Raw genomic sequence first — 23,520 nt, 5'->3', positions numbered from 1 at the left:
ACTCCTGGAAAATCATACGTTCCTTGATTTGATTTATAACCTCAAAAGTCCTATATCCAAAAACTAGCCAAATAGCATTTGCATAGATCACTTTCATTCAGTATGTCTTGATATAATACACTTGGTGCTTTAATTCAAATAATGAAAAAATATTCTAGTTTAAAAAATAATGTCTTTTGGTTTCCAATATAAGGACATTTCCAGCATTTCGTTCTAAAAACAATGAACATAAAAAAAAAAAAAAATCAATTGGTATGGTATTCTAGCCTGGGTGTTCCCATGCTGCCTTGCGCGCGATTTGATTCACGCTGCTAAGGCAGCCTGGAGACCATGGAGCAAATTTTCGCCTGAGATAGGGAACCAATCACAGAACAGGTGGGAAAGCAAGACGATGATGAGCTATGCACAGACGCATTTGATAGACATCCGTGGCACCCAATAAACGGATCTGGGCATTTTTTTCAAATACGAGAAACGTTTGGTTCCCAGACGTCTCATTGAGAAGTGGTGGCGCTAGCCAGGCTAATGGTATTCAATAAAGTAATAGAAAACTCTACTGTGCTTAAACCACTAACAAAGAAATATTTGACCAGATTCCACTGTGGGTGATACCACTGACAGCCTAGGTCAGGTCTAATGAATAAAATAAAAGTAGAACGCTTGCTCAAATATAGTACTGCACATGCCACTTGCCAAACCCTCAAGTTTTGTTAATGATGATGACATGGTGAAACTTTCGGCAACATTTCTGACATGTTGTTCATAGGTCTGCACTTTTGTGAAGAAATGGACACGGAGCTGGTACACTGATGTAGGCTGTAGCTGTGTGTATGTTCTGAAGATTAAACAGTAACTCAAGTTCATTCTTTAGCCAGATCATCCAAGAAATGCTGTTTATTTATTATTTACTTGGCCCAAACACAAAAAAACAATATAGGGCTAATCAGACCAGCTTTCTGGTGGTCTTAAAACAGTTCCAACTCCAGTAGATATGGCTGGCCGGCTTGATAACTGAACAGGTTGGTATAAAAAAAAAAAAGTTGCAAAATTTCACAATTTGTTTAACAAAGATAACCATGAAAGAAATTATTAACAGACACTTAACATTAAAAGTAAATATTATTAACATAACTTAACAGCAGTTAATAAACAATGCAACTTGATATCAGTAAAACAATAAAACAATTAAAAAACAGCAAACAAACTAAAATTTGTTCTTACAATAAGAAAATGAACCTCTATTCTATACATTTGAGCATGTCATCTTGAAGTGCATGATGGGTGGAGTATGTACATGCATGTCCGATCGTACGATCACACAGACCACAACCTGTGGGCCCAGCTATGATTGTAGCTGAGCCAGTTGTGGGCGGAGCCTGGCTCGATGGTGTACACCTGCTCCTGCTGTGGATTGACAGTGGTGTAGCTCAGTCGGAGTTTGGGGTTAGGGAGCTGGGCTGAGGAGAGCAGCCGGCAGCCAGCCGACAAGTATTCACTCTCAGGAACAGAACCGTTGTTTGAAGCCCTACACACACACACACACACACACACACACACACACACACACACAGACAATATTACCATTGCATCCATCACACCTGTGAAGTGCTGTTTCCTTGGATTGGTCTTATTAAGTCTTCCCAAATGAGGCAGTGACACTTAACACCCTTAGAACTTACCCCCACTTACATACACTCCCACAGTGCCACACACTAACAGATTATGAAACAACTGGCTTATCGTGATGTCAGTCAACACGAATTAGTCACACTAGCTATGCTGTCTGCTGCACACATCCGTGCATGAAGCCATCTTGCAAGGCAGGGTGAAGGTAGAATATGGGCCCTTGCTACTTACCTTTTCAGGGTAACCACTGGAGCAGGACTGATGTTGGGGATATCGGGAGAGTGAGGGATGTTGCGGCACATGAACATCTCGAGACATACGGCCATCTCCACCTCGTTCAGAGAGCTCGGCAACTCCAGAACCAGGGAACCTGGTACCACCTCCACCAAGGGGTAGTACCCCACTTTCAGGGCACCTACACACATTACATTTCAACAAGACGCATGGAATTTCTTGAGAAAAAAAGACAGATCATTTGTTATTTATAAGTTGCTAATACTGCTGGTTAATCAGAGTACGGACAGAGGAGGTAATCACACACACACACACACACACACACACACACTTAGAATTATGGGAATTGGAATGTAAATGGGTTTTGTGATTGAGCCTACGTTGGAAAAGTATTCGGGCACGATTCCAGCGGTTGCGCTTGCCGAGGTCACAGATGAGGTTCTGGACCAGCAACAGCTCCGCATGCAGTCCATTGCCCAGCATGAACTCCAGCGTATCCGCGGCAACGAGCAAGGCACTCCGCTCCAAACACGACCTCAGCAGGGAATTGAACAGGCCTGTGTATTCACCCACATCAGTCGAATCTGTCACACGCATCCACAGACACACAAGCACACAGACAAAGGACAAATACATCTTCATTTACACAGACTTAATAAAGTGAAGTTGATCTGTATGGTTCGGGAGATGAGCATGGCCATGATGACTGCTGCGTTGTTCTAGGCGTCTCCATTACTCATCTCACCGTCAAGTGGCTGTAGGCCCGGGAGGTGCATGAGGACCTCCAGCGCGTCCCTGTGAGAGGTGCACTGGGCCAGTCGCGTCTGGACAGCAACGCGGTGCATCACATCCCCACGCTCACACGGCCACTTGCTGCAGCTCACAAACCAGTTGTTCTCTACACACGCACACACACAGAAATACACCCATGCAGACACACACAGACACACACACTTTATTTGAGTGTTCTGGTTTTAATAAAAAAATTCGACTTGGCAAAACACTACTGAACACTACAACTACACAACACTACTGAACAGTACTGAAACTGATAATTGAGTTCATTGCAAATGCATGCATTCATCATCTGTGTATGTTTGAGTGGAGTTGGCCCCTTACCCTTCAGGACATTCAGGGCTCCCTCCATGCTACCAGAATGCAGGTGAAGTTCTGTTGCCATGGTTATGAGGGAACAACGTGAGGTGGTATCCTCGTTACTAAAAACCCCCTTCATCACAGAGTAACATGGCTGTTGCTGAGACAATATTTCTACAATCTTCTGTCCCTGAAAAAGACACACGTTTGGACGACCAATTACCATCCACTCAGACAATAACTGACAACACTGCATTAGACCAGATATGTGGCCTTGGCAGAGGTCTGCGCTCTCCCGAGTGCCCTTCTAGTTCTCAATGCAATTTCATTAGCATCATCAAATGTGCTAAGATACGAATGAGTAGCCCCTCCCTGGCTTTATTACTGCAAGTACTCTTTCTTATAAGTAGTTTTTCTTATCTTTCTAGTGATAATGGAGTAACATATTAAACACCAATTGGTCTCTCATTTTCACCTCTAGATGGTACTGCTTGTACTTACCATTACCTACAAACTGAAATCCATCCAACTAAACTGGAATTAAATAGAGAAGTCAGAGAAGATCATTTAGTTGTCCCTTGCGTCCTTCAGTCCTTCAATAGGCCTTTTTCAGGTTTGGGCAAAGAGCCGAAGTGTGAACTACATCAGTGGTTCTCAAACTGGGGGTCGCCAAAAATACTGGAGGGGTCGCGAAATGATTTTTGTAAAGGTTTTTAGTCAAAGGCTGCCATTGACATAGCCTACCTATGAGAGAAGACATTTTCTGCCTCTGCTTCCAATGCTCATCTCACAACATTTCGAAACCAAATTCCGCCGGAGAGAAGGGGCTCGCAAGACTTGGCCCATGTTTGTTTTTTTTGGGGGGTGGGCTGGGGGGGTTGCCAGACACCATGGTTCATCTGATCAAGGTCACAGAGGATTACCGTATTTTCCGGACTATAAGTCGCACTTTTTTTATATTTATATATATGTTTTTTCCCCTCTTCATGACACATTTTTTGACTGGTGCGACTTATGGACCCTTTCAAGAGAGTTCCATTATCAGCATCATAGTTGGCCCCACAAGGCTTCCGTTTTAACATTCCATATGTTATCTTAATGCAGAGGAAGTAGATTGGGGCCCAAATAGAACATTCAAGCATTGTTTTTGTTCACCTTGTTGAAAGGGTCTATAGTCCGGAAAATACGGTATGTGGCGCAGCGGAGTGGACGGCCATACCTTGCTCCACTGCTGTGTCCTGTGATAGTGGATCAGCACGGAGATTCCAATTCTGCCCAAGAAGTTCCGGTCCAGTCCTTCATCTGACACCTGAGTGACCGCTGTTACACACACACAAAGCACTGAAGAAATGACTACGCTGTGAAACTACGAAAAAAGCGAGAGATCAACATCTGTCTGTGTCCGTTCCTGTATCTGTTTCTCAAATTGTTCATGTGCTGTCCCATCCGTCCGTCCTGGTGCTTATTACACAAATTAATATCTGCACTACCAACAATTTCTTTTTACTTGCATAAGCCACGCAACCGCTACCTCAGAGAATTGTGCTAGCAATTCTGCATGTTGTGAGACAACTGCAATAACTAAACAATAGTGTGTAATGTTTTAACCTGTGGCCAAAACATTTTTGCCAATGAAACTGAAGACTTTTTTGTAACTCCTTTCTTGAGAAGATAGTAATTAAGATCAGCCAAATGAGACAGTAAAAGTGTCATGGTAGTGTGCATTCTCAAGTTCTCTGACAGCACTTATAACAGAAATTCTATGAGAAAGACATATACAGACATTTTTCCAAAAGGCACAGGTTGCCAGTGAACCAGTTCCTGCAACAAGATGAAGTTGCCAGTAAAGCGGTTACCTGCTTCAGCAAAGCCGCTGTAGGGAGGGGTGCGCGACTGAGATGACTCCACCAGCAGTGCAGTGGCCACAGACACACAGAACTTGAGCAGGTGGCTGGTGGTGCAGGGGCTCGCACACACACGCAGAAACACCGCCGCCATCTGTTTCCAGTCCTCCTGCTTTTTACAAAGCTACACAAACACACACACACACGCAGAGGGGGGAGGGGGGTTACTCAATATTCAGTTATAATCTCAAACTACAAAAGCACTGTCATCATCCAAAGCAAGTTATAGAAGATATTCTAACATTTTGAGTACAAACAAGTGAGATCATTGGGTATGTTTATGGGACAGAAACCAACCTCCAAATCGATAAAGGCATGTGCTACGTTAAACATCTCAGGGGACACACAGATGTTAGCCAGCGCCCTAGACACACAGAGAGAGAGAGAGAGAGAGAGAGAGAGAGAGAGAGAGAGAGAGAGAGAGAGAGAGAGAGAGAGAGAGAGAGAGAGAGAGAGAGAGAGAGAGAGAGAGAGAGAAACATATACCTATGTGAGAACAAGAAGGGAGGAATTCCAAAATGAACAGATAAGCTGTTTCTGGAACCCTCCTAGGCTTCGTACTCAGCAAGCAACATTTTGACATAGCCTAGCAAGCAATCAGGTATCTTCCAATGAGATGATTCCTGGGTCATTCCACGTCAATTCAACCAGGGCCCACACACTTAGGTCTCAAAAAATTCTGAAAAAATTACCAGGTGTACCTATGTTACCCAGGAGACACACTGTAAAATTACTCTTATGTAAGATCAATACTTCCCAAGATACAGCCAGTTTTACAGGGGGAGGGGGGTGTCGATTTTGTTCGGCCTCTTTTTTTTGTCAAAGTTCACAAGCCCACAGCGCAAGAACTAAACCATGTAGGAGGCTCAACTTTTGCATGCTGGTACATAAATAGGAATAGTATGTAGCAAAATCGTCACGTTTGGTCTGGATAATTCTGCATGGCCATAGCTGTCCCTCAAAGTTGTTACAAATTTTATTGGAGTTTTTGGCTGGGCTCTGTTTACGCCTTCAGAAGACATATTTGTACTCAACATAGGCTCTTGATTTATTTTCCTTACTGAGATAAGTAGAAACTCACAAAAAACAATGAACAGAAAATAAATTCCTTCAGGGTCTGAACAGCAAACTTTACAAGTCTAAAAAATCATTTTGGTTGTCATTTTCAGAGCACCCAAACACCTTCTGGGAATATACAAAGATTTTTTAAAAATATTTTTTTCTTTATTCTCCATGATCTTTTCTTTTTTAAAACACCAATTTGACTTGTCTTATGCAAATCTTTCTTTTTCACTTTCCACCCTGAACATTGGCAAAATGCACCATTGACATCAATATGTTTTGTATAGAGCTACCACAGGTTACTCTATACAACCACAGGTGGCAGTGTGGTGACTCTATATAAAACATATTGATGTTAATGGGGCATTTTGCCCATGTTCAGGGTGGAAAATAAAAAAGAAAGATTTGCATAAGACAAGTCAAATTGGTGTTTTCAAAAAGAAGGGATCATGGAGAATAAAGAAAAACATATTTAAAAAATCTTTGTACAGTGTATATTCCCACAAGGTGTTTGGGTGCTCTGAAAATGATAACCAAAATGATTTTTCAGACTTGTGAGGTCTGCTGTTCAGACCCTGAAGGGATTTGTTTTCTGTTCATTGCTTTTAGTGAGAGTGTTTCTACTTATCTCAGTAAGGAAAATAAATCAAGAGCCTATGTTGAGTACAAATATGTCTTCTGAAGGCTTAAACAGAGACCAGCCAAAAACTCCAATAAAATTTGTATCAACTTTGAGGGACAGCTATGACCATGCAGGATTATCCAGACCAAGCGTGACGATTTTGCTACATACTATTCCTATTTATGTACCAGCATGCAAAATTTGAACCTCCTACATGGTTTAGTTCTTGCGCTGTGGGCTTGTGAACTTTGACAAAAAAAAGAAGCCGAACAAAATTGACACCCCCCTCCCCCTGTAAAACTGGCTGTATCTTGGAAAGTATTGATCTTACATAAGAGTAATTTTACAGTGTGTCTCCTGGGTAACATAGGTACACTCCAGAATTTTTTGAGACCTAAGTGCGTGGGCCCTGGTTGAACTGACGTGGAATGACCCTCCTAATAAAAACCCAATCAGTCCTCTCACAGGTTCTTTCTCAGCAAAGTATTCAAACCTATGAACTGAACATTTCTAAGGACATTAGCCCAGAACAGAATGGAGAAAGTAAAGAAATCATAAGTTATTCCCCAATCCCAATGTGTAGTAATGCTAATCACCCCAATGCAACATCTCACTGTCTGAATCTTCTTGACTGATCAGCAGATCTCGGAGCAAACTGCCTGCGTGCATGCCTCCTTACCTGCATTTGACCGCGATGAATACATCCATTTGTGATTGAGGGGCATTCAAACACTCGAGACATTTCTGCAGCCTTTCACACTGATCCACAGAAAACACACAACCATTCTCGACCACCTACACAGACCAATACACAGCCATTTAAAAACACGTACTGAAATGTTGATACAGTAGCAAACATAAGCCTCTATTATCTGTGTGTATTTGTAATATTTAAGGCAGTGTCTGAACATTAGTGTGATTAAGAATGTTGATTTGTGCATGGTCACATTCGTCTTTACCAAGTTATGTGACATCTTAGGTAAAAAGCAGAGAACAGTAATCTCTACTTTAAATCCACTATGTTAACTTGGTGGTTTCCCTTTTGTCTACATAAACGAATATTGTCTAATAATATAGTTAATAATGCCCATCTTAGGCAGGATCCATGATAGCTAAGCAAACTTTGATCAAAACAGGACATTAGTGCAAACAGCAAACTAGATTCAGGGATAATAAGCTGTGGACAAGTGCATGTGTTTTGTGCAAGTGTGCGCTAACCTTGGAAATCAGGTATATAAGTTGGGGCACAGTTTTGTTAAACTTTCTCTTGCAAGCATGCTCAAAAACTGCCAACACACATTCAGCTGGGGGCTGTTGAGAAGGGAAAAGAAATCCAGAGAAAACAAATGGTGAGGTTCCTTTACAATAATATATACACAATAACAAACTGAACACACTTTAATACACACACACACACACACACACACACGAACAAACCCGTATATTATGTCCGAGTAGCAAGTTGAGTGCAACGAATGTGTCAGACAGGAAGCCCAGTCTGATTAGCGAAGCCAGAAGTCCGGTCACCACCTCAACATTGAAACACAAGCCTGGAGAACACATCTTATAGTAGCCTGTAAACACGTCAACTGGGGAAGAGGGAGAGAGACCAGATTACATTTCTGACATCACCATGCTGAAACCTGATACCCGTTTTTTTATTTTTTAACATTTTAACTTACATTTTAAGTTGTATAACCTTACTGATAAAACACACACACATACACACAGTTGAGCTTTACAAACATTTACAAGGGACCCACAGAGCTTGATGGAAATAGTCTAGTTGAAATGCAAACATTGCTGGTTTGCTATAAAGGACGACTGTCTACGGACATGGCAGACATAGTAGACAGTTCAGTCACCTCAAATCTTAACAAAGCCTTGTATGCGTGTTGAGAAATAGCCTTGTAATCAGAAATAGCCTTGTGCCGCAGATGGACACAACGATAAAAATAGAGGTCTGCACTCCTGCGGGAGTCCCGTGGGTCGCGATGCAAAAGAGTGCGGCACTAGACAAGTTTTGAAAGCTTTATGCGGGAGCGAGCGGGCTGAGAGGTGCGGGTGCGGGAGAAACAGAGGATTCACAGCACTCCCACATATTAAATATAAGATTTTTTTTATATAATTATAGTTGAGCTGGATATTGTGTTAGGCAGCATTAAAAAAAAGGGGTTTAAGCAGCCTAACTGACATTTAGGCCTATGTGGGTTCAATTCTTTCCTGCTGATCCGTTGCCGAAACTCGAAAACGAAAGCAAGACAGAGGAAGAGGACACCACTAGGCTACTTCAGATGTTAGTGGCTTTCTAAAGAACGGATGTCAGCTAGCATAGCTGTGTTACTGTAGCCTAACCTACATTCAGAATCAAGAAACTTAAAATCAGACATCTGGCAGTCTTTTTCAGTTGTGTGTGTGAAGTGATCCTTTTGTGAGACAGAAGGCAAAACTGAATATCCCTCCCGCATATCCTGCGGGCTTTTGCGGGCGCGAAAGGAGACCAAATGTTACAGATGCGGGCGGGAGCGGGACTAAAAATTACACATTAATACGAGAGCGGGACAGAATGTTGCAGTAGCAGGCGGGCGAGAGTGGGACTGAAAAATCTGTTCCGCACAGACCTCTAGATGAAAATGCTTATGATAACAAAAGATCCAGGTACTGCAGATGCAGTTAAGGTCAGCAGTGAATCATGGTCACATGGCCATTTATACGCTCACAACAGTTAGTTTTCTCGGCCAGACCTTCAGAAATTTGCGAAACAATACTGCACTTCAGTCAACACTTTCTGCTCTGACCTTATTGGAAGATCATATAACCATATGGGACTTTTTCTTTGATATAATAATAAATTAACTTGGTATGTTGTTCCCTCAAATGTGCCAAATCAAAGAGCTTACAGTATGTATGGTTGGTGTGTCAGAACCAATGAATCTGAGTGTGCATGTATCAGTCTTACCAGCTCGCTTGACATACACCGGGTTGGTCGACACAGTAAACCTCTGCACTGTGGCCATGCAGAACTGCAAGAGAGCAGAGACACAAAATGACACATGTCCCATACCCAAAATACATTGGCTTGTTCATGCCTACACACCTATGCTATCTACAGTAATTACCTGTGTATTAGCCGCATTGTGTATAAACCGCAGGACAGTGTTTTATGCAAGTTAAAAAAAACAAAATTGTATTAATACCATATTAACTGCCCCAGTGTATCAACCTTATAGCTGAAGAAATTTAGCAAAATCAATGTATAAACTGTGGCTAACAGTTGGGAAATTACGGTATGTTAACCATTTTAACAAAGAGTTATAGGGTGGAATATTACCTTTTCATCCCCACTCCGGGGCACATGCAGGAAACTGCAGGTATTCCTCAAACAGGAGTGATTCTCACTGAAGTAATATTTACAGTACTGAGGGGGAAGTGCCAGAGAAAGGTCAAAGGTCAGTGTCGTGAAGGGAAGTAAATACATTGAAGTGCGTAGAAAATGTCAAGTATGTCATGCCAATGTGTGTGTGTGTAAGTGTGTATGTGTGTGTGAGAGAGTGAGTGAGTGTCAGTGTGAGTGAGCCGAGTCAGTGAGCGCCTGAGTGAGTGACTTACAGTGCCATAGGTTGCAGGTCTAGATGGACCTCCATTCTTCATAAGTGTGAAATTATCTTTATATCAACAAAACACAGTGCATATCAATCACTTTTGTACAATGTTTCACTGCTAGGGCAATGAGATGTTCTAAATTCCTAAATTTCAGTGTATACCAAAGTTGTCTATAATTGTTCTATAACCAAATCTATTCCTTTACTATAATAAAAAATATTCCTGAATACATACCTGTGTTGCATGTGTTCTGCTTTAGGTTTGAGGGCGAATTCCTCCTAGTCAAACGCAAAATATGTAACATTAAAAAAATTGCACCATCTCTCTCAATCTATGCACTCTTGACATCAAAAATCCTAATAGAAAACATGCTAGTTTTGCCACCCAGCCCACTTAGGACATGGGAATATGGGAATAAATACACACAGTAACTTAAGATTTAAATAAGGCATTTGTTTACTAGCCACTGGAACTGAATCTGATTGCTTATTTATTTAAACAAACTTTGCATGAAGGCAGACAATGTGTCAGAGTTTCTACACAACATGCACGACCCACATGTGTGCACCAAGATAACAGAAAAACATAATTTACTTAACCAGGGATGTAGGGGAGGCTAAACGTAAGTAAACACAGTTTATCCACCTCTGAAATTTCAGAAATAGAATTTATCCACCTCTCAGAAGAGTTTATTCACCAATTGCAACTTTTAACATTCAAAAATCGCTCTGTATATGTACACTCTAGGAACCATTTAATACCATGGGGATATCGTTATAAACATTGTACAATAACCTCCACCATCATCAAACATGTTCTGAATGCCTTTTTTCAAAACTCTGATACCGCATGGCACAGTCCACCTCACAGAATTCATAGTTTACCCACCTCTTATTTTACCACTACATCCCTGTACTTAACATTCCAAACAGTCCTTTGATAGGAATGCCTAATTCTACTCCAAACAGGCTAGGTAAGGTTAAATAAATGACTTGTTGGAAATATAAAAGGACATAGGATGAAACTCTGTGTGACCTTCCCAGTTCCTACTACCAACTGACTGTTACCAGTGCTGTTGTATGATTGCATCAGCAGGGTTACTCACAGTGGTTCTATGGTGTAATGGTTAGCACTCTGGACTTTGAATCCAGCGATCCGAGTTCAAATCTCGGTAGAACCTTTGCTTTGCTTTGCTTTGGATTAAAGCATCTGCTAAGTAAACATATGCTAAACTTACCAGGAGTTCCAGCCGGAGTTCCAATCCTCAGACTTATCATCGCCATCAATCTCATTCTTCAAACAGACACAGCACACAGATAGCATTTAGCATGAGTGTCTCTGTCACTGAGACCTGCTACTTGAAAACATCCCGTATTTACATAAAACCAACGAGTTGTACCAACTTTTAGCGTAACTGTAAAAATTTGGCAGAGACATGACTTTAAAATCCTATTGTATTTTTATTTTTGAAATGAGCCCATCATTCATTCCTCTCCATTACAGCACTATTTCTAAAATAAGCAAATAATTATGTAAAGGCAAACTATACCATACAAAAATGTATTTACCTCTTATGTACAAAACTATTACTCTCTTTGTTTGTTAATGTAGCACTGTTTTCTTTCTCTGTTCTACACAGTGTGCAGTGAACATTCATTACACATACCTCTTGCAAAATAAACATGTCCCCAACCTGAGTCCAGCTGCTGCCAGGCAACAATGGCACCCTTCTTGTTGAGGTGTAATCCGGGGCTTCCTCTAAAACACAGAAGCATCATTCATTCAACTTCCAAGACAAACACAACGTATCCTTAGGATCGGAATTCTATTAATGTACGCAACTTAATTTATAAACAAGGCAATCTAAACCTAAAAGCAATAACTCAGATGACAATTACATTTTAAATTACTAAATTATTAAATTACATTACTGACTACTAATTATCATATCAAAAGCATCAATGCCCCACCCCCACCCCACAATCAACCCCAACTGTCACCAAAGCTTCCCTAATGCACCGTACTACTTCCTATTGAGCTCGGTAAGGAAATGTGCTACTTTACTGTTTCACTAGGTCAGTTCGCCACTACCCAGAACATATGTGGTGATACATAATTCACAACCCAGTTTAGTAAGTAATCCACACTGAGGAATTAACAGCTGGCTCAGTCTGGGCCATTCAGAAAAAAATGGAAACCGTCTACAGAGTGAAAATAAGGAAATTATTCAATGAGCGATTCAGATTTGCTGGCTAAAGTGACATCCAGTCTGCCTGCTTGTTGAATAAGATCACCCCAATTTGACCAATTTTGCCAAGATGCTTGTGTTTATAAAGGACACAGGTGTTTTAATAAGACCTCAAAAAGTGTGTGTGTGTATAAACTGTTTAAAGGTTTGGAAATTTCCTCTCCTTTTTGTATGTAGTAGTTTGAATGTATGGGACAAAGAAAGTGCTCACCAGGTCAATCCAACTTGGGGATGTGTCTAAGGAAATATTGGTAAAATTTTCTGCAGACTTTTTTGTTTCGAACGTTTTTGGTATGAAAACCTTACTTATTATGAATGTTGCAGTGCTGGCTGTAACACAAAAATGAAACCATGTTGTTTTTGGTTGGGATTTGTACTTCTGATTAGATTTTGCCTAAACACATTTATCACATAAAAGGAACAGATGGAATGATACAAGCCAGACTTACCCTCACACTGAAGACTATTTTTCACCTCTGCATTGACAGTTGGCTCTCCAACATATCTAAACACAAAAACAAGGTAATTTACTATACAAAAAAAGAGAGTTTCCTGCCTCCAATTGTACTCTTTGGTATAAGTATAATATAAAAGATGCCCGCACCTGTCAGTGTCAGAAAGTTTCTCTTTAGTGCTGTTGGCTGGCTTTGTGAAGTGAGTAGCCCTTTTTTCTATACTTAACTGGGTCTGGACTGGTTTTTGCTTTATCTCAGTCATCATGGACCCAAAGAGATCTGGGTCATCATCTATTACATCCAACACAATGGCATCCTGCTCATGTACTTGGAGCTCATTCACTGTGTTGTCAGCAACAGAAGATGCTTCATGGCATGGTGAAAATACGGGGTCCAGCATATCACACATAATATCACTGCCGTCAAACGTGTCTCCATCACCATCCTCAACCTCTTCATCATTTTCACTTTTGTCTCTCTGGCGGTCCTCTATAGAAAGGTCTTCCTCACTGGAGGTGGCAGACTGACTGTCAACAGCCAACCTACCTCCAATGCTCCATGACTCACTATAGGGAGGATCCTGGCGCTGAGCTGGAGACCGAGTTTCTTGTTCGGCTGGTATGGGCTTGTCGGGGACCCTTTTGAGCCACGGACACACTACGTTTTCTGACGCTAAAAATGTATGTGCCGATTTGGAGATTGTGAGGTCATAGTAACTTTGGTGGAATATTCCAGGCACGCAAGTTAACTGATTGCCCTGGGCAGCTGATGATTTCACCTCACTCTCTTCCAACAGAGATGGTACAACCACTTGTTCACTTCTTACCTGCCCTCTAACCATGTTCTCAATGTCCTCTCTATTTTGCCTTGATTCCGGAGAGGATACACATGGGTTCCTGGGAGATGCAGAGACCCCTGCAGCGGATTTGCATGACGGGGACATCGCACAAGGCGGTGGGTCATTGCGGTTAAATGGCCAGGTGATGTATGTGCGTGAGCAAAGGTAGCGATTTCTCCGGACAAATACCCGTGCCCTTTGGCAGGTATCGACCTCACATGGTAAAAAAAAAAGGTCTTCGTCATTGTTAGTTATGTGAAACACCTCATCAGTAATTTGTCTCTTTCTCTTTTTTGTAACATCCTCCTGTCCTGTGTTAGTGCTTTGTCTATCATTCGACCATTTAATGGGCAAGTCAGCTCCAACTGCCAGTGACCCTGAGCCGCAGCTTAACACGCTGAGATTGTCGTGCGGTGACTGGCAGAAACTGCTTGTGCTGACGTTCCCATCTCCAAGGAGCTCCTGGCACATTAGCGCTAAGATTTGCTTCTTGAAGCAGTGCACACCGTTCCTCTGCCTGAAGGTGAAAAGGGCCGGAGGGAGAGAGCAGGAAAAGTGACGTGAAACCTCAAATACTCGCCCTATGTCACACAGCTTTACCTTAGGATACCTGCTCAACCAGATCACCAGCTTTCTGGGCTTATGCTCGGAGTTACCAGACACCTGGTTGTCCTGCTCCTTCACACAGACACTGCTTACTTTGGGAACCCTGCGAGGGGCCAGCTTCCTTCTCACAGGTGGGGTGTACTTAATGACACCACACAAAGCACAGCAGACTTGTCTGGTAGCTCTTTGTTTGCGCGTCCTTCTCGTGTACCGTGGCAAGACCGATCTCATGGAAGTTGGGCACAGCCTTTTTTGCAGGGTCACATTAGTATCTGTAAAAAGAGATACAATTTTAAAAAAGTTAAATTTGTAAAGTGTATTGAGACCATGTTGCATGGTGATACTGCACTATGATTGACTGCATACTGTCAATTTCTTGCATGACAGTGCCACAAATTATTATATTATACATTATACACTTAAGCCCCTAAAATTAAATAAAGTAACCAACGACGGAGACATATAAGGCTCAATCAGTGGTGTAGTCAAGTTAGCTGTAGTGGGTATACTGTGATCAACTCCAAATGTTACTTGTCTATTTTAAGTGGGTATACTGAGATGGTGATGCTTTTTAAGTGTAGTCCTGCGTAACACGAAGACTGCACCACTGGGCTCAATGCAGGATGACATCGTTGCTCTTTAAGACAGAACCCTTCCTTAATCATGGATCCTGGGGTACAACCAAGAGTTGATAATGTCCCACAATTTTCCCTAGGACAGACCATGTGGCGTTCAGACCCCAAACACCCTTGACTTTCGGATGATACATTTGAGTAATATATAGCAATAACGTAATAATACTGCACTTTAAATCCATATAATTTAAGTTATTTTATTTCCGAAGTCATACTAGGTTCTTTTAGTGTTTAGTCCATAAAACCATGTGTTAGCTAATGTTACTGCAAAACACATTTACCTCCTAAAATCAAATGAAGCTAACGTTAGCTAGTTAGCATGTGGGCAGACCATGAACGCTGGCCTTTACACTAAGCTTGACTAATGTTGAACATGTTTATTTGACTTACGCTTACCCAAGAAATAGCTTGACTGAAGTTGAATCCCTTCACCACCTTCTTGCTCAATTCTGTGTGATCTGCTTTGGAAATTTTCTTCAACACAGCCACTTTCTCTACCCACTTCAATTTCTATGGTGCAGGTCTTCACCCCGCCATGCGCCTTCACAACGGTGACTATGGCGTCATCTCGCCCATTACGAAGTTTCACACGTGCCTTTTTATTTTCGCAAACTCCACACCAGCGTGGAGTCTGATCGTTATATTTTCTTCGTCGAGTCTCAAGCGTCATTAATATAAAAGAGTTGTCCACGAGATTCGTGGGCCTGCCACTTGTCCTGCAAATGTTTCTGGCGCTGACTCTGCCTTGTTTACAAATCATAACGTTAACTTGTATGAGTCACTGGTAGGGAAGAGGAAGACTGCCGTGACAAAATGAATAAGCCCCGTTATAGTTTTCGTTTTCCTACTAAATAAATTAACATTAGTGCCAGATGTAGGGTAGGCCTCCAGGACTAAAGCCTAAATAAAGTAAGTTTCTAAGCCTAGAATGACCCCATCAGTTTCCATCCAGTTTACACCCCAAGGTATGATTCGTGTATGATGGGAGGTAAAACAACAAAAATGTCAATGCCCTCAGAGTTCCAGGACTTTAATGACAATATACACCACTGAAACCTTTTTAACTTGTGATCAAACCACGAGTAAACATTCTTGACTCTCTGATCAAACATGTTTTATTTATTCATTTTTGGTTCTTTTATGGCCTGTGAAAAAGTCAGCAATAATAATAATGCTTTTTGCAATAAACTCAATCTCAACCACATGCAAACTGTCAATTTGATATTTTGTTTTAGAAAGGTTATAAAAATATTTCTAAGAAGCACAAAGATTGTCCCCAGGGCTTAACTGTAGCTTGTGTTTGAAAACACAACTGTAATCTAGTGGTGACGTCTAGTTCCCTGTAAGTGTCCATTTCCTGAACCCACACCCTGTCACACTCATCTCCTGTCATCTCCAGACTATCCTGTCAAATAAAAGCTAAAACTGGCTGTGGGCTTTTATGATGAAGGATGGCACCGCTTTGTGTATAACCCACAACACCGATGGGGTTAATTTGGTTAGTACTTTTGGAACTTTCATTTACAAGATCGATGTTCTTGCTTTAATTCAGAAAGGATTCAGAAAGAGCTTAATGTACAATTTAAGTTTAATTTTACCAGTTGCACCCATGGAAATTGAAAGTGAACCGAGTGTCCAGACCAAGAAAACTCTTTTGGTGTCAGCCAGGCTAGGGGTCAGACACAATCAGAGGTAGCGCAGTGTGTTGGTCTTCTACTTTTCTTATTCTTCTAGATACACCACCCCCACCACACAGACACAAATAAATTCTCCTTGAATCTGAACATCTCATTGCTGGCCTATTTTGGTGTCAACGGTATGGAGTATCCTCCTTCTATCCCCAAGAGAAGTTTAACGAGCTAAAAATACAATTTGATGTTAAGGGAGTGGAGGGTGAGACAGACAGATAGGTCAGATTGCAATGGCATGACTTCCCCCTGAATTTCCATGACTTTATAATGCATGGTACAATATACCGACCAATAATTTCAGAGCAGCCGCGTAGTGTTCATTAATCTATTACTTTTTTAGAGCGGGAAATTAATAAATGAGCATTGAATAAACAAAGTTGTGCTACTCAAGTAAACAGTAAAGGTAATACACCAGACACAGTATATACACCAATTCTGCATGGAAATATTTTAATTAATGTATTTTGGCAAGTAAACGTTTAAGTGCTACAACAAAATTCCCTGATATTTCACGACTTTGCCCCCAAAAATATGAAATTCCCTGACTTTCCATGTCTGGAATAGACTTTCCAAAATTCCATGATATTCCAGAAATTCCATGACCCGTGGGAACCCACCGACACTTATATGGATATGGAGGGAAGAGAACATCCTCGCTGCCCCCTACTGGACAACACAGTATAGTCTCAGCCTTTACTGCTCAGAGTTCTGATAGCTTGAGTGTCATGGGACACACCCATGTCATACATTGAAAAACATGCGCTAAAGTTCTAGGCTAAGGGGTCATACCTCAATATTGCCAAAAGATTTGGCCTTGTGACATTCTAAACCAAATATACCCGACTTTCATTCGGCCAGTCCCACAATATGCTGATCCAGTTGGGGGTGGCCTGGCAAAAGGCCTCCCTGAGGAACTGGACAAGATGCTGCGAGATTAGCCATTACTTGCTCTCTGCCATCAAAGAGTGAAAGGCCAGCCTGTACACCCTCCTCCACTGACAAAAGCAAGGATAGTGCATACAAGGATAATATTCCCTGAAATGTCAAACTTCATACATTAACTTGAAATTGAATACTTTTTTCTCTGCAATTCTGCGACAATCCTTACCGGATGTCCAGTCAAATTTCAAGTTAAATGACAAAGAATAAAAATACAGATGCCATATTCTTCTTTTGTGTAAACTTTCACTGGGTTTGACACTTGGGCCTATATTGGCATCGTTCCACATCTATTGACTGCTCTGTAAGTTAAGTAATTTATGTAATTTTAGCTTCCACACTTTAAACTTGGTAAATGAAAACATATGGACAGGAGCAGATTATCACTTGATGCATTTTCTCCTGGTCCACTACTGTGCATCATCTGCAACAAGAGACTAGCGAATTTAGTGAACACATGTAAAATTTCCTACATACTATATTCTCAGTTCTGAAGTTGAGCTTTTGAATGTGATTGGCTTTTGTCTTCGACAGGATGTACATATGGGAAAACCTCTTAAGTTCTCCTACAAAAAAAGCTACCATCTTTGTCCATATAAGGAGATCCGGTATCCTGCGGATAACTTGGGGATTGTAAATTATCACACCTGTTTGCAACTCTCGCAGGGACAAGAGTTCAGAGGTCTATGGGTTCTTGACATTCAGTTTCTACAAGTTCTAAGAATTCCATAAATATGGAAATGTAAGAAATTCTTGCATTTTCCATGCCAGCATACTGGATGGATGAATAAACCATTAGAAAAACCTTGTGTCTCCTGGAAATCCGAAATTAATACGTTTTTTTTGGCTTTTTGCCTTCTATTCAGATAGGGTGAGGAGTGAGAGGGACATGAAGTATGTGGGAGAGAGACATGGGGTGGGATCGGGAAATGACTGCAGGTCAGATTCAAACCTGAATCTCCGTGGGCACTTGGACCCGTACATGGTATGGGCGCTGTAACCCATAACTGATGACCAGTATACAAACATTCAATTATATGTTTATCAATTATATTTTTTAAAAAAGGTATGAGAATTCATTCTAAGTCTGACAAATGCCTATATACAGGTATAGGTTAGAATAGAAAAACCGCACTCGCAAGTATATTCTCTTTACTTAATTATTAATGCCATGTCCACAGATGCGTTTCAGCCCAAGCCATCGTCAGCCCTCACACACTGACGATGGCTTAGGCCGAAACACGTCTGTGGACATGGCACTAATAAATAAGTAAAGAGAATATACTTGAGTGCGGTTTTTCTATTCTAAGTTGTCACTTTTTAACTCGCACCCGAAATTGTTGTGAGATTTGAAGTTGAGCGCGCCTGTTCTCACTACTATATACAGGTATAAACATATTGTCTGTATATACAAGTTCACTGAAAACAAAGACACGAAAGCAGACAGTGAAACATTTAAGTTTTTTTTTTTTATTAACGTTGGAAATGCTCACTGCTTCTTAGATGCAGCCTTTTGAAGCTTCCTGACTTCAACCTTGATGATCTTGTTCCTCTGCAAACACAAAAGAGCACAGATGTTAATGTGCGTATCACAGGAAAAAAGAAAGAAAAAAAAAAAGAAAAAGAAAAAGTGCCTTAAAAGGTCCAAAGAGAAAAACGGGACTGTCCATGGAGATAGATCAACTCAATTTAGTCATATATTTACTGTCTAATCTAATTGTAATGCATTCAATGTACTTAGTGAACAGTTTGCATATGGCTTGCACACAAATTGAATTTGGAAGTGGTTACTAGTCTTATGCCGGACATTCACAATACGATTTGAGCGATTTCAGTCGGCAACTAAATTTCAAATTGAAATCATGGGAGTTCTACAGGAGTTGCGGTTCCGTCAACTAGATTGTTTAGTGTAAGGTGCCAATCTTAGCGGTTTTAAGTCAGTCCGAGTCGGTCTTTTTCTAGTCTTGGTGTTACGACAATATCAAAAAAGTCTTTTAGTCATGGCTCATGCAAATACATGAATATAAAAACAATAGTGACCTCTCCAACACCAAACAGGAAGGGGCAAAGTAGGCGACAGCTGTAGCCTATATAATTATTTGTTATTTTGTTTCTTATAAATTATTAGTCAGCTATTCCACGTGACTGAACAACTCTATCGGTTAGGGATGTCACATGAAAATGAACACAAACATATGACCTTTGTATTAGAAAGGCTATTGTTTCAGTTCTTGCTGATATCTAGTGCACGATGGGAAATAATTTAAAGGAATCTAATTGCAGTCTTGTAAATAGTGAGCCTGCAAGACACCTAGTCAAAATCATAGTCTGTGACTTAAAAAGTCTATGGCTTGTTTTTAGATGCGAGAGGGTCTGAGACCGTAGTCTTTCAAAAATCTTTTGAGGCATATACAAATTTCAGGTCAACCATTCCTTAAATATAATGGATTGTATTGAATAGTTCAGTTGTACACACCATTTTCTTGGCCTTCATAACCTTGAAACGGTCGAAGTCGGTCATCTTGGCTCTCTGTTGAGACACATCAGCAAATAATCAGAAATACTTCCCCTCAGTCAACCCTGCACCATTACAACCTAAATCAGTATTCAAAGATAAGGAAATGTTAACATGCTAACAAACAATGTAAACATTTTAACACTTTGAAGGGGGAAGCTGGGAACGTTAAGATTGAGATAATTTGCACAACAAGCCGAACATCAAGCAGTCTTTTCACAAATATTATGTACATTGCTGTGGCTAAGTCATGGGGTATCTCTTGCCAGCAGGTTTGCTGATCAAAATGCCTGCTTTGACAAATATGCATGGATGCAAGGGCAAAACAAAAATCAACAGGAATTAATTTTAGAATCAGTCATAGCATAGTTAAAGCTGTTTACTTTAATAGCACAAGCCAACCTCCCAATGGTATTTATAATGACCTTTATATCCTAACACCCATAAAAAGAGTGGCATGACAATGGTGCAGCAACACTCCAGTGAGCAGTTCCTGTGTCTTGAGTGTTTTCCAACCAAACAAAGCATCATTACCTTTTGTCTGGCTTCAATCTTCTTGGCCCAGCTGCTCTCAGCCCACTTCTTGGCGACCTCTGCCTTCTCCCAGGCAGTCTTCACATGCTTCTGGCGAGCACTGAAACACAGAAGAAGAAAAAACACCATAACACACTTGAGTACCAAACAGCCACACTGCCCTAAATTGCCACTGCATGTAGGATGGGCATATACAAACATTACTGATCAACAAGAAGATCCAACCCACAAAATATGAGCATACAATCAACCGTTATTAAGAGCTGTACACACCAACTCCAAAGAAAATGGATTGGAGGACTGTACAGTCCAACATATACATCACATGCACTAACAAAAAGAAAAAAATCTGTGCAACACATGATTTACCAGCATAGCACCAGTACAATACAGCTTTGTGTATGGAAATATGATGCATGCGATGAAGACGCGCTGCTTGCTTGTTTGCAGTGCGTAGCGATAATAGTAGTAGTTGTAGTCTACACAATAAAGCACAGCGTTTCCCACAGAATTGAATTCCATTTGTGGTGGTAGGTTTGCAGAATTAACCTGAATGCAACAGTTTAACAAATTAGTGCAGTGTGGTTATGATTCTAACCAGATTTAAGCACAATTTAGTACTACCAGGAAAATCATTGTGTGGTGGTCAATGTTGATATTGTGGTGGGCCGCCACAAATAAGTCAATGTATGGGAAACACTGAAGCAGGTCCACTTGTGTGTAGAATCCACAAATCCAACTCCAAATTACACATTACCTTGCAAAAATTACCTGTTCGCTACTGAACCGAAAGCCAATTAGCTGACTTAAATGTGGTATTTTCAACAGCTTAACTATCCCCGAGGGGAGGATACTCTGATATTGGTGGATACTTATGCATTCTGCAAATTCAGCCACAACGCACTACAAAATTGGAATGCTAAGAAACAAGATAAGTGATGTGTTGAGCCTGAAGTGAAAGTCTCAGCTGAAGTGCGTTCAAATTAGACAAGTAGAGCGAGAAGTTATCCAACATGTCTCCAGTGAACTTATTTTTCGTACTTCTGTTCAAGACGCTTACCTGTGTGCCACTTTGATGACATAGTCGGTAAGCTGCATACACTTGAAAGGCATGGACTGCCTCTTCACACCAGTGCATGGGCCATCCACAAGGGCCTGTCAAAGAGACAAATGCAGTCACCATCACAACTCATATCTTAGGTCAACGCATTTTGACTCAAGATTTCCTATTCAAATACTTAGCTTTACTTACCCTGTTCTGGTCAATGACATCCACGATAGCCACCAGTTTACCCTCATGGGGCCCGAAGGCAACGTAGGCGACGCGGCCGATCTCAACGTAGCGCTTGAACACCTGGAAGATACGGTGTTGAGTCAAAAATGATGGCAAGCAAATGGAAACACTTGCCATTGTCTAACGTTACACTAAATGATCGTTGTCAAGTTGAGTCCTCTCGCAAACTTACATGGTAATTCCACTCACGAACTTTATCTTTTTACCATCTCACAACAACATCAACGCAATGTTGGCTCGATGCGCACAGGACACATGATTCTCTCCACTGAGTTAGATTAAATCTTTGAGCTACACAGATCTTCCCATCAAGCACATAAATTAAGTAACTTCAGCAGTGAGTAAAAGTTTAATAATATAATATAAAAAGCTATATAATATAATATAAAAATAATATCCTGTTCCACGTTAGCTTAAGTCGACGTTGACGTTAGGTGAACGTATGTAGTTGGCTAATGCTAACATCGACCACTTCAATAGGACTGCCTTAATTCAACATTGTCATGAGTGATATATCCATAACTGATCTTGATCCGTTTCTAAAGCCCCTTTAACTAAAGTTCATACACCCAAATCTACCATAACAAGACGCCGCATAGCTCAACACAGTGGCTAGCAAACTAGCTAAGTCAATGGCTAGCTGGCTGGCTACACGACCACGTTTTGGAGAGCATACAGTACTTCCAACAACTTCCAAGAAATACACTAATTATTTGGTTATTTTGGCACCAATTGTAAAATTTCACCGGTTCATGAACACATATATTAACTGTATAGTCTGTAGAAGAGCAATAACACATTACAGTTCACAATAAACAACATAAGTTTTCGCCGTAAAATGTCGAATGCCTACCATGTCTGCAGTCCGAGATCAGAAAGAAAGAACCCACTTCCGTTCAGCCCAGATACTCCTTCCGCCTTAAAAAAGAGTTTGCGCAGTTCGCCAACTTGGCCTCAGCGCGCTCTCTAACTCAAACAAAAATTATTGTGGTGTGGCCATAGACTATATACAGTCTATGGGTGTGGCCCATTCCCGTTTACATGATATATTATTATTGGTCATATTTTGGTTGATTTGACTATTTCCACTAATGTTACAACAAAACTTAGAACACGAGTTCCTCTGTAGTATTGTACTGTGACCCCTGCTATTTCCCTCTCCACCAGTCAGTTAACTCGTCTGTTCCTATTCGATAACATTTTTTTACAGCTTATTCCCCCTTAAAGTGACTACCACTGTACGTGACTAATTGAACTAATTCGTTTAAAGTGAAAAAGATTTTCAGGAAATGTATAGGCTTCTTGAATTTCCCCTTGGGGATCAATAAAGTATCTATCTATCCTGTGAGGTCACCAGCAGGAAACTGGTGTTTTTGTGTCCCCTTAGTGTCCTTGGGTACACACACACATGGACAACCTCAACCAGAGCCCGTTTATTAGACATTCTCTGCCTCAACCCACTAGCTCAGCGGTTCTCAACCCCCCGCGTAGCACCACCCCCATCCGACACATAAAAACATAACGCATTCAATTGACGAATTCCAGTCATCATATTTAATTAGCCGCCATATATGAACTCACACTAAAAAACAGTGTGGAGAACAACATTATGAAACACA

General features: G+C 41.0%; 2 protein-coding genes and 1 non-coding gene across 3 annotated transcripts; 1 reads left to right on the top strand and 2 right to left on the bottom strand.

Moving 5' to 3' along the window:
* Window positions 1–859: 859 nt before the first annotated feature.
* Window positions 860–23,443, bottom strand: topaz1 (testis and ovary specific TOPAZ 1). Its single transcript, XM_042075963.1, has 22 exons — window positions 23,438–23,443; window positions 15,325–15,523; window positions 12,999–14,565; window positions 12,844–12,899; window positions 12,701–12,724; window positions 11,813–11,904; window positions 11,384–11,439; window positions 10,381–10,424; window positions 10,153–10,208; window positions 9,875–9,961; window positions 9,503–9,566; window positions 7,981–8,132; window positions 7,762–7,854; window positions 7,223–7,338; window positions 5,157–5,223; window positions 4,812–4,983; window positions 4,175–4,275; window positions 2,980–3,145; window positions 2,606–2,758; window positions 2,241–2,444; window positions 1,858–2,041; window positions 860–1,525 (listed from the first exon to the last, which is right to left on the bottom strand). Exons 3-22 carry the CDS (start codon window positions 14,522–14,524, stop codon window positions 1,315–1,317), a joined length of 3,624 nt encoding a protein of 1,207 aa, XP_041931897.1. The 5' UTR covers window positions 14,525–14,565; window positions 15,325–15,523; window positions 23,438–23,443; the 3' UTR covers window positions 860–1,314.
* On the top strand, window positions 11,255–11,326 carry trnaq-uug. The gene has a single exon. It is a non-coding gene; the product is annotated as a tRNA-Gln (tRNA).
* rpl14 (ribosomal protein L14) lies at window positions 19,009–22,867 on the bottom strand. The gene is made up of 6 exons (XM_042075976.1): window positions 22,755–22,867; window positions 21,860–21,961; window positions 21,668–21,762; window positions 20,608–20,707; window positions 20,035–20,088; window positions 19,009–19,110 (listed from the first exon to the last, which is right to left on the bottom strand). The coding sequence occupies exons 1-6, from the start codon at window positions 22,755–22,757 to the stop codon at window positions 19,048–19,050; spliced, it is 417 nt and encodes a 138-aa protein (XP_041931910.1). The 5' UTR covers window positions 22,758–22,867; the 3' UTR covers window positions 19,009–19,047.
* Window positions 23,444–23,520: the final 77 nt, after the last annotated feature.

Source organism: Alosa sapidissima, chromosome 21 (assembly GCF_018492685.1).
Source record: "Alosa sapidissima isolate fAloSap1 chromosome 21, fAloSap1.pri, whole genome shotgun sequence".
Taxonomy (NCBI): Eukaryota; Metazoa; Chordata; class Actinopteri; order Clupeiformes; family Clupeidae; genus Alosa; species Alosa sapidissima.
Note: the sequence above shows the minus strand (reverse complement) of the source record. Positions and strands in the feature narration are given on the sequence as shown.

Bases quoted from the DNA above. Each gene is read 5' to 3' on its own strand.
- topaz1 (XM_042075963.1), bottom strand. From the start codon at position 14,524: ATGAGATCGGTCTTGCCACGGTACACGAGAAGGACGCGCAAACAAAGA. The intron at 12,900-12,998 runs GTGCGGGCATCT...TTTTGTGTTTAG, and splicing joins AAACTTTCTGACACTGACAG to ATATGTTGGAGAGCCAACTG. The intron at 9,962-10,152 runs GTAAGTCACTCA...CTTCCCCCTCAG, and splicing joins GACCTGCAACCTATGGCACT to TACTGTAAATATTACTTCAG.
- rpl14 (XM_042075976.1), bottom strand. The intron at 21,763-21,859 runs GTAAGTAAAGCT...TCTCTTTGACAG, and splicing joins ATGTCATTGACCAGAACAGG to GCCCTTGTGGATGGCCCATG. The intron at 20,708-21,667 runs GTAAGCGTCTTG...TCTGTGTTTCAG, and splicing joins GTCATCAAAGTGGCACACAG to TGCTCGCCAGAAGCATGTGA.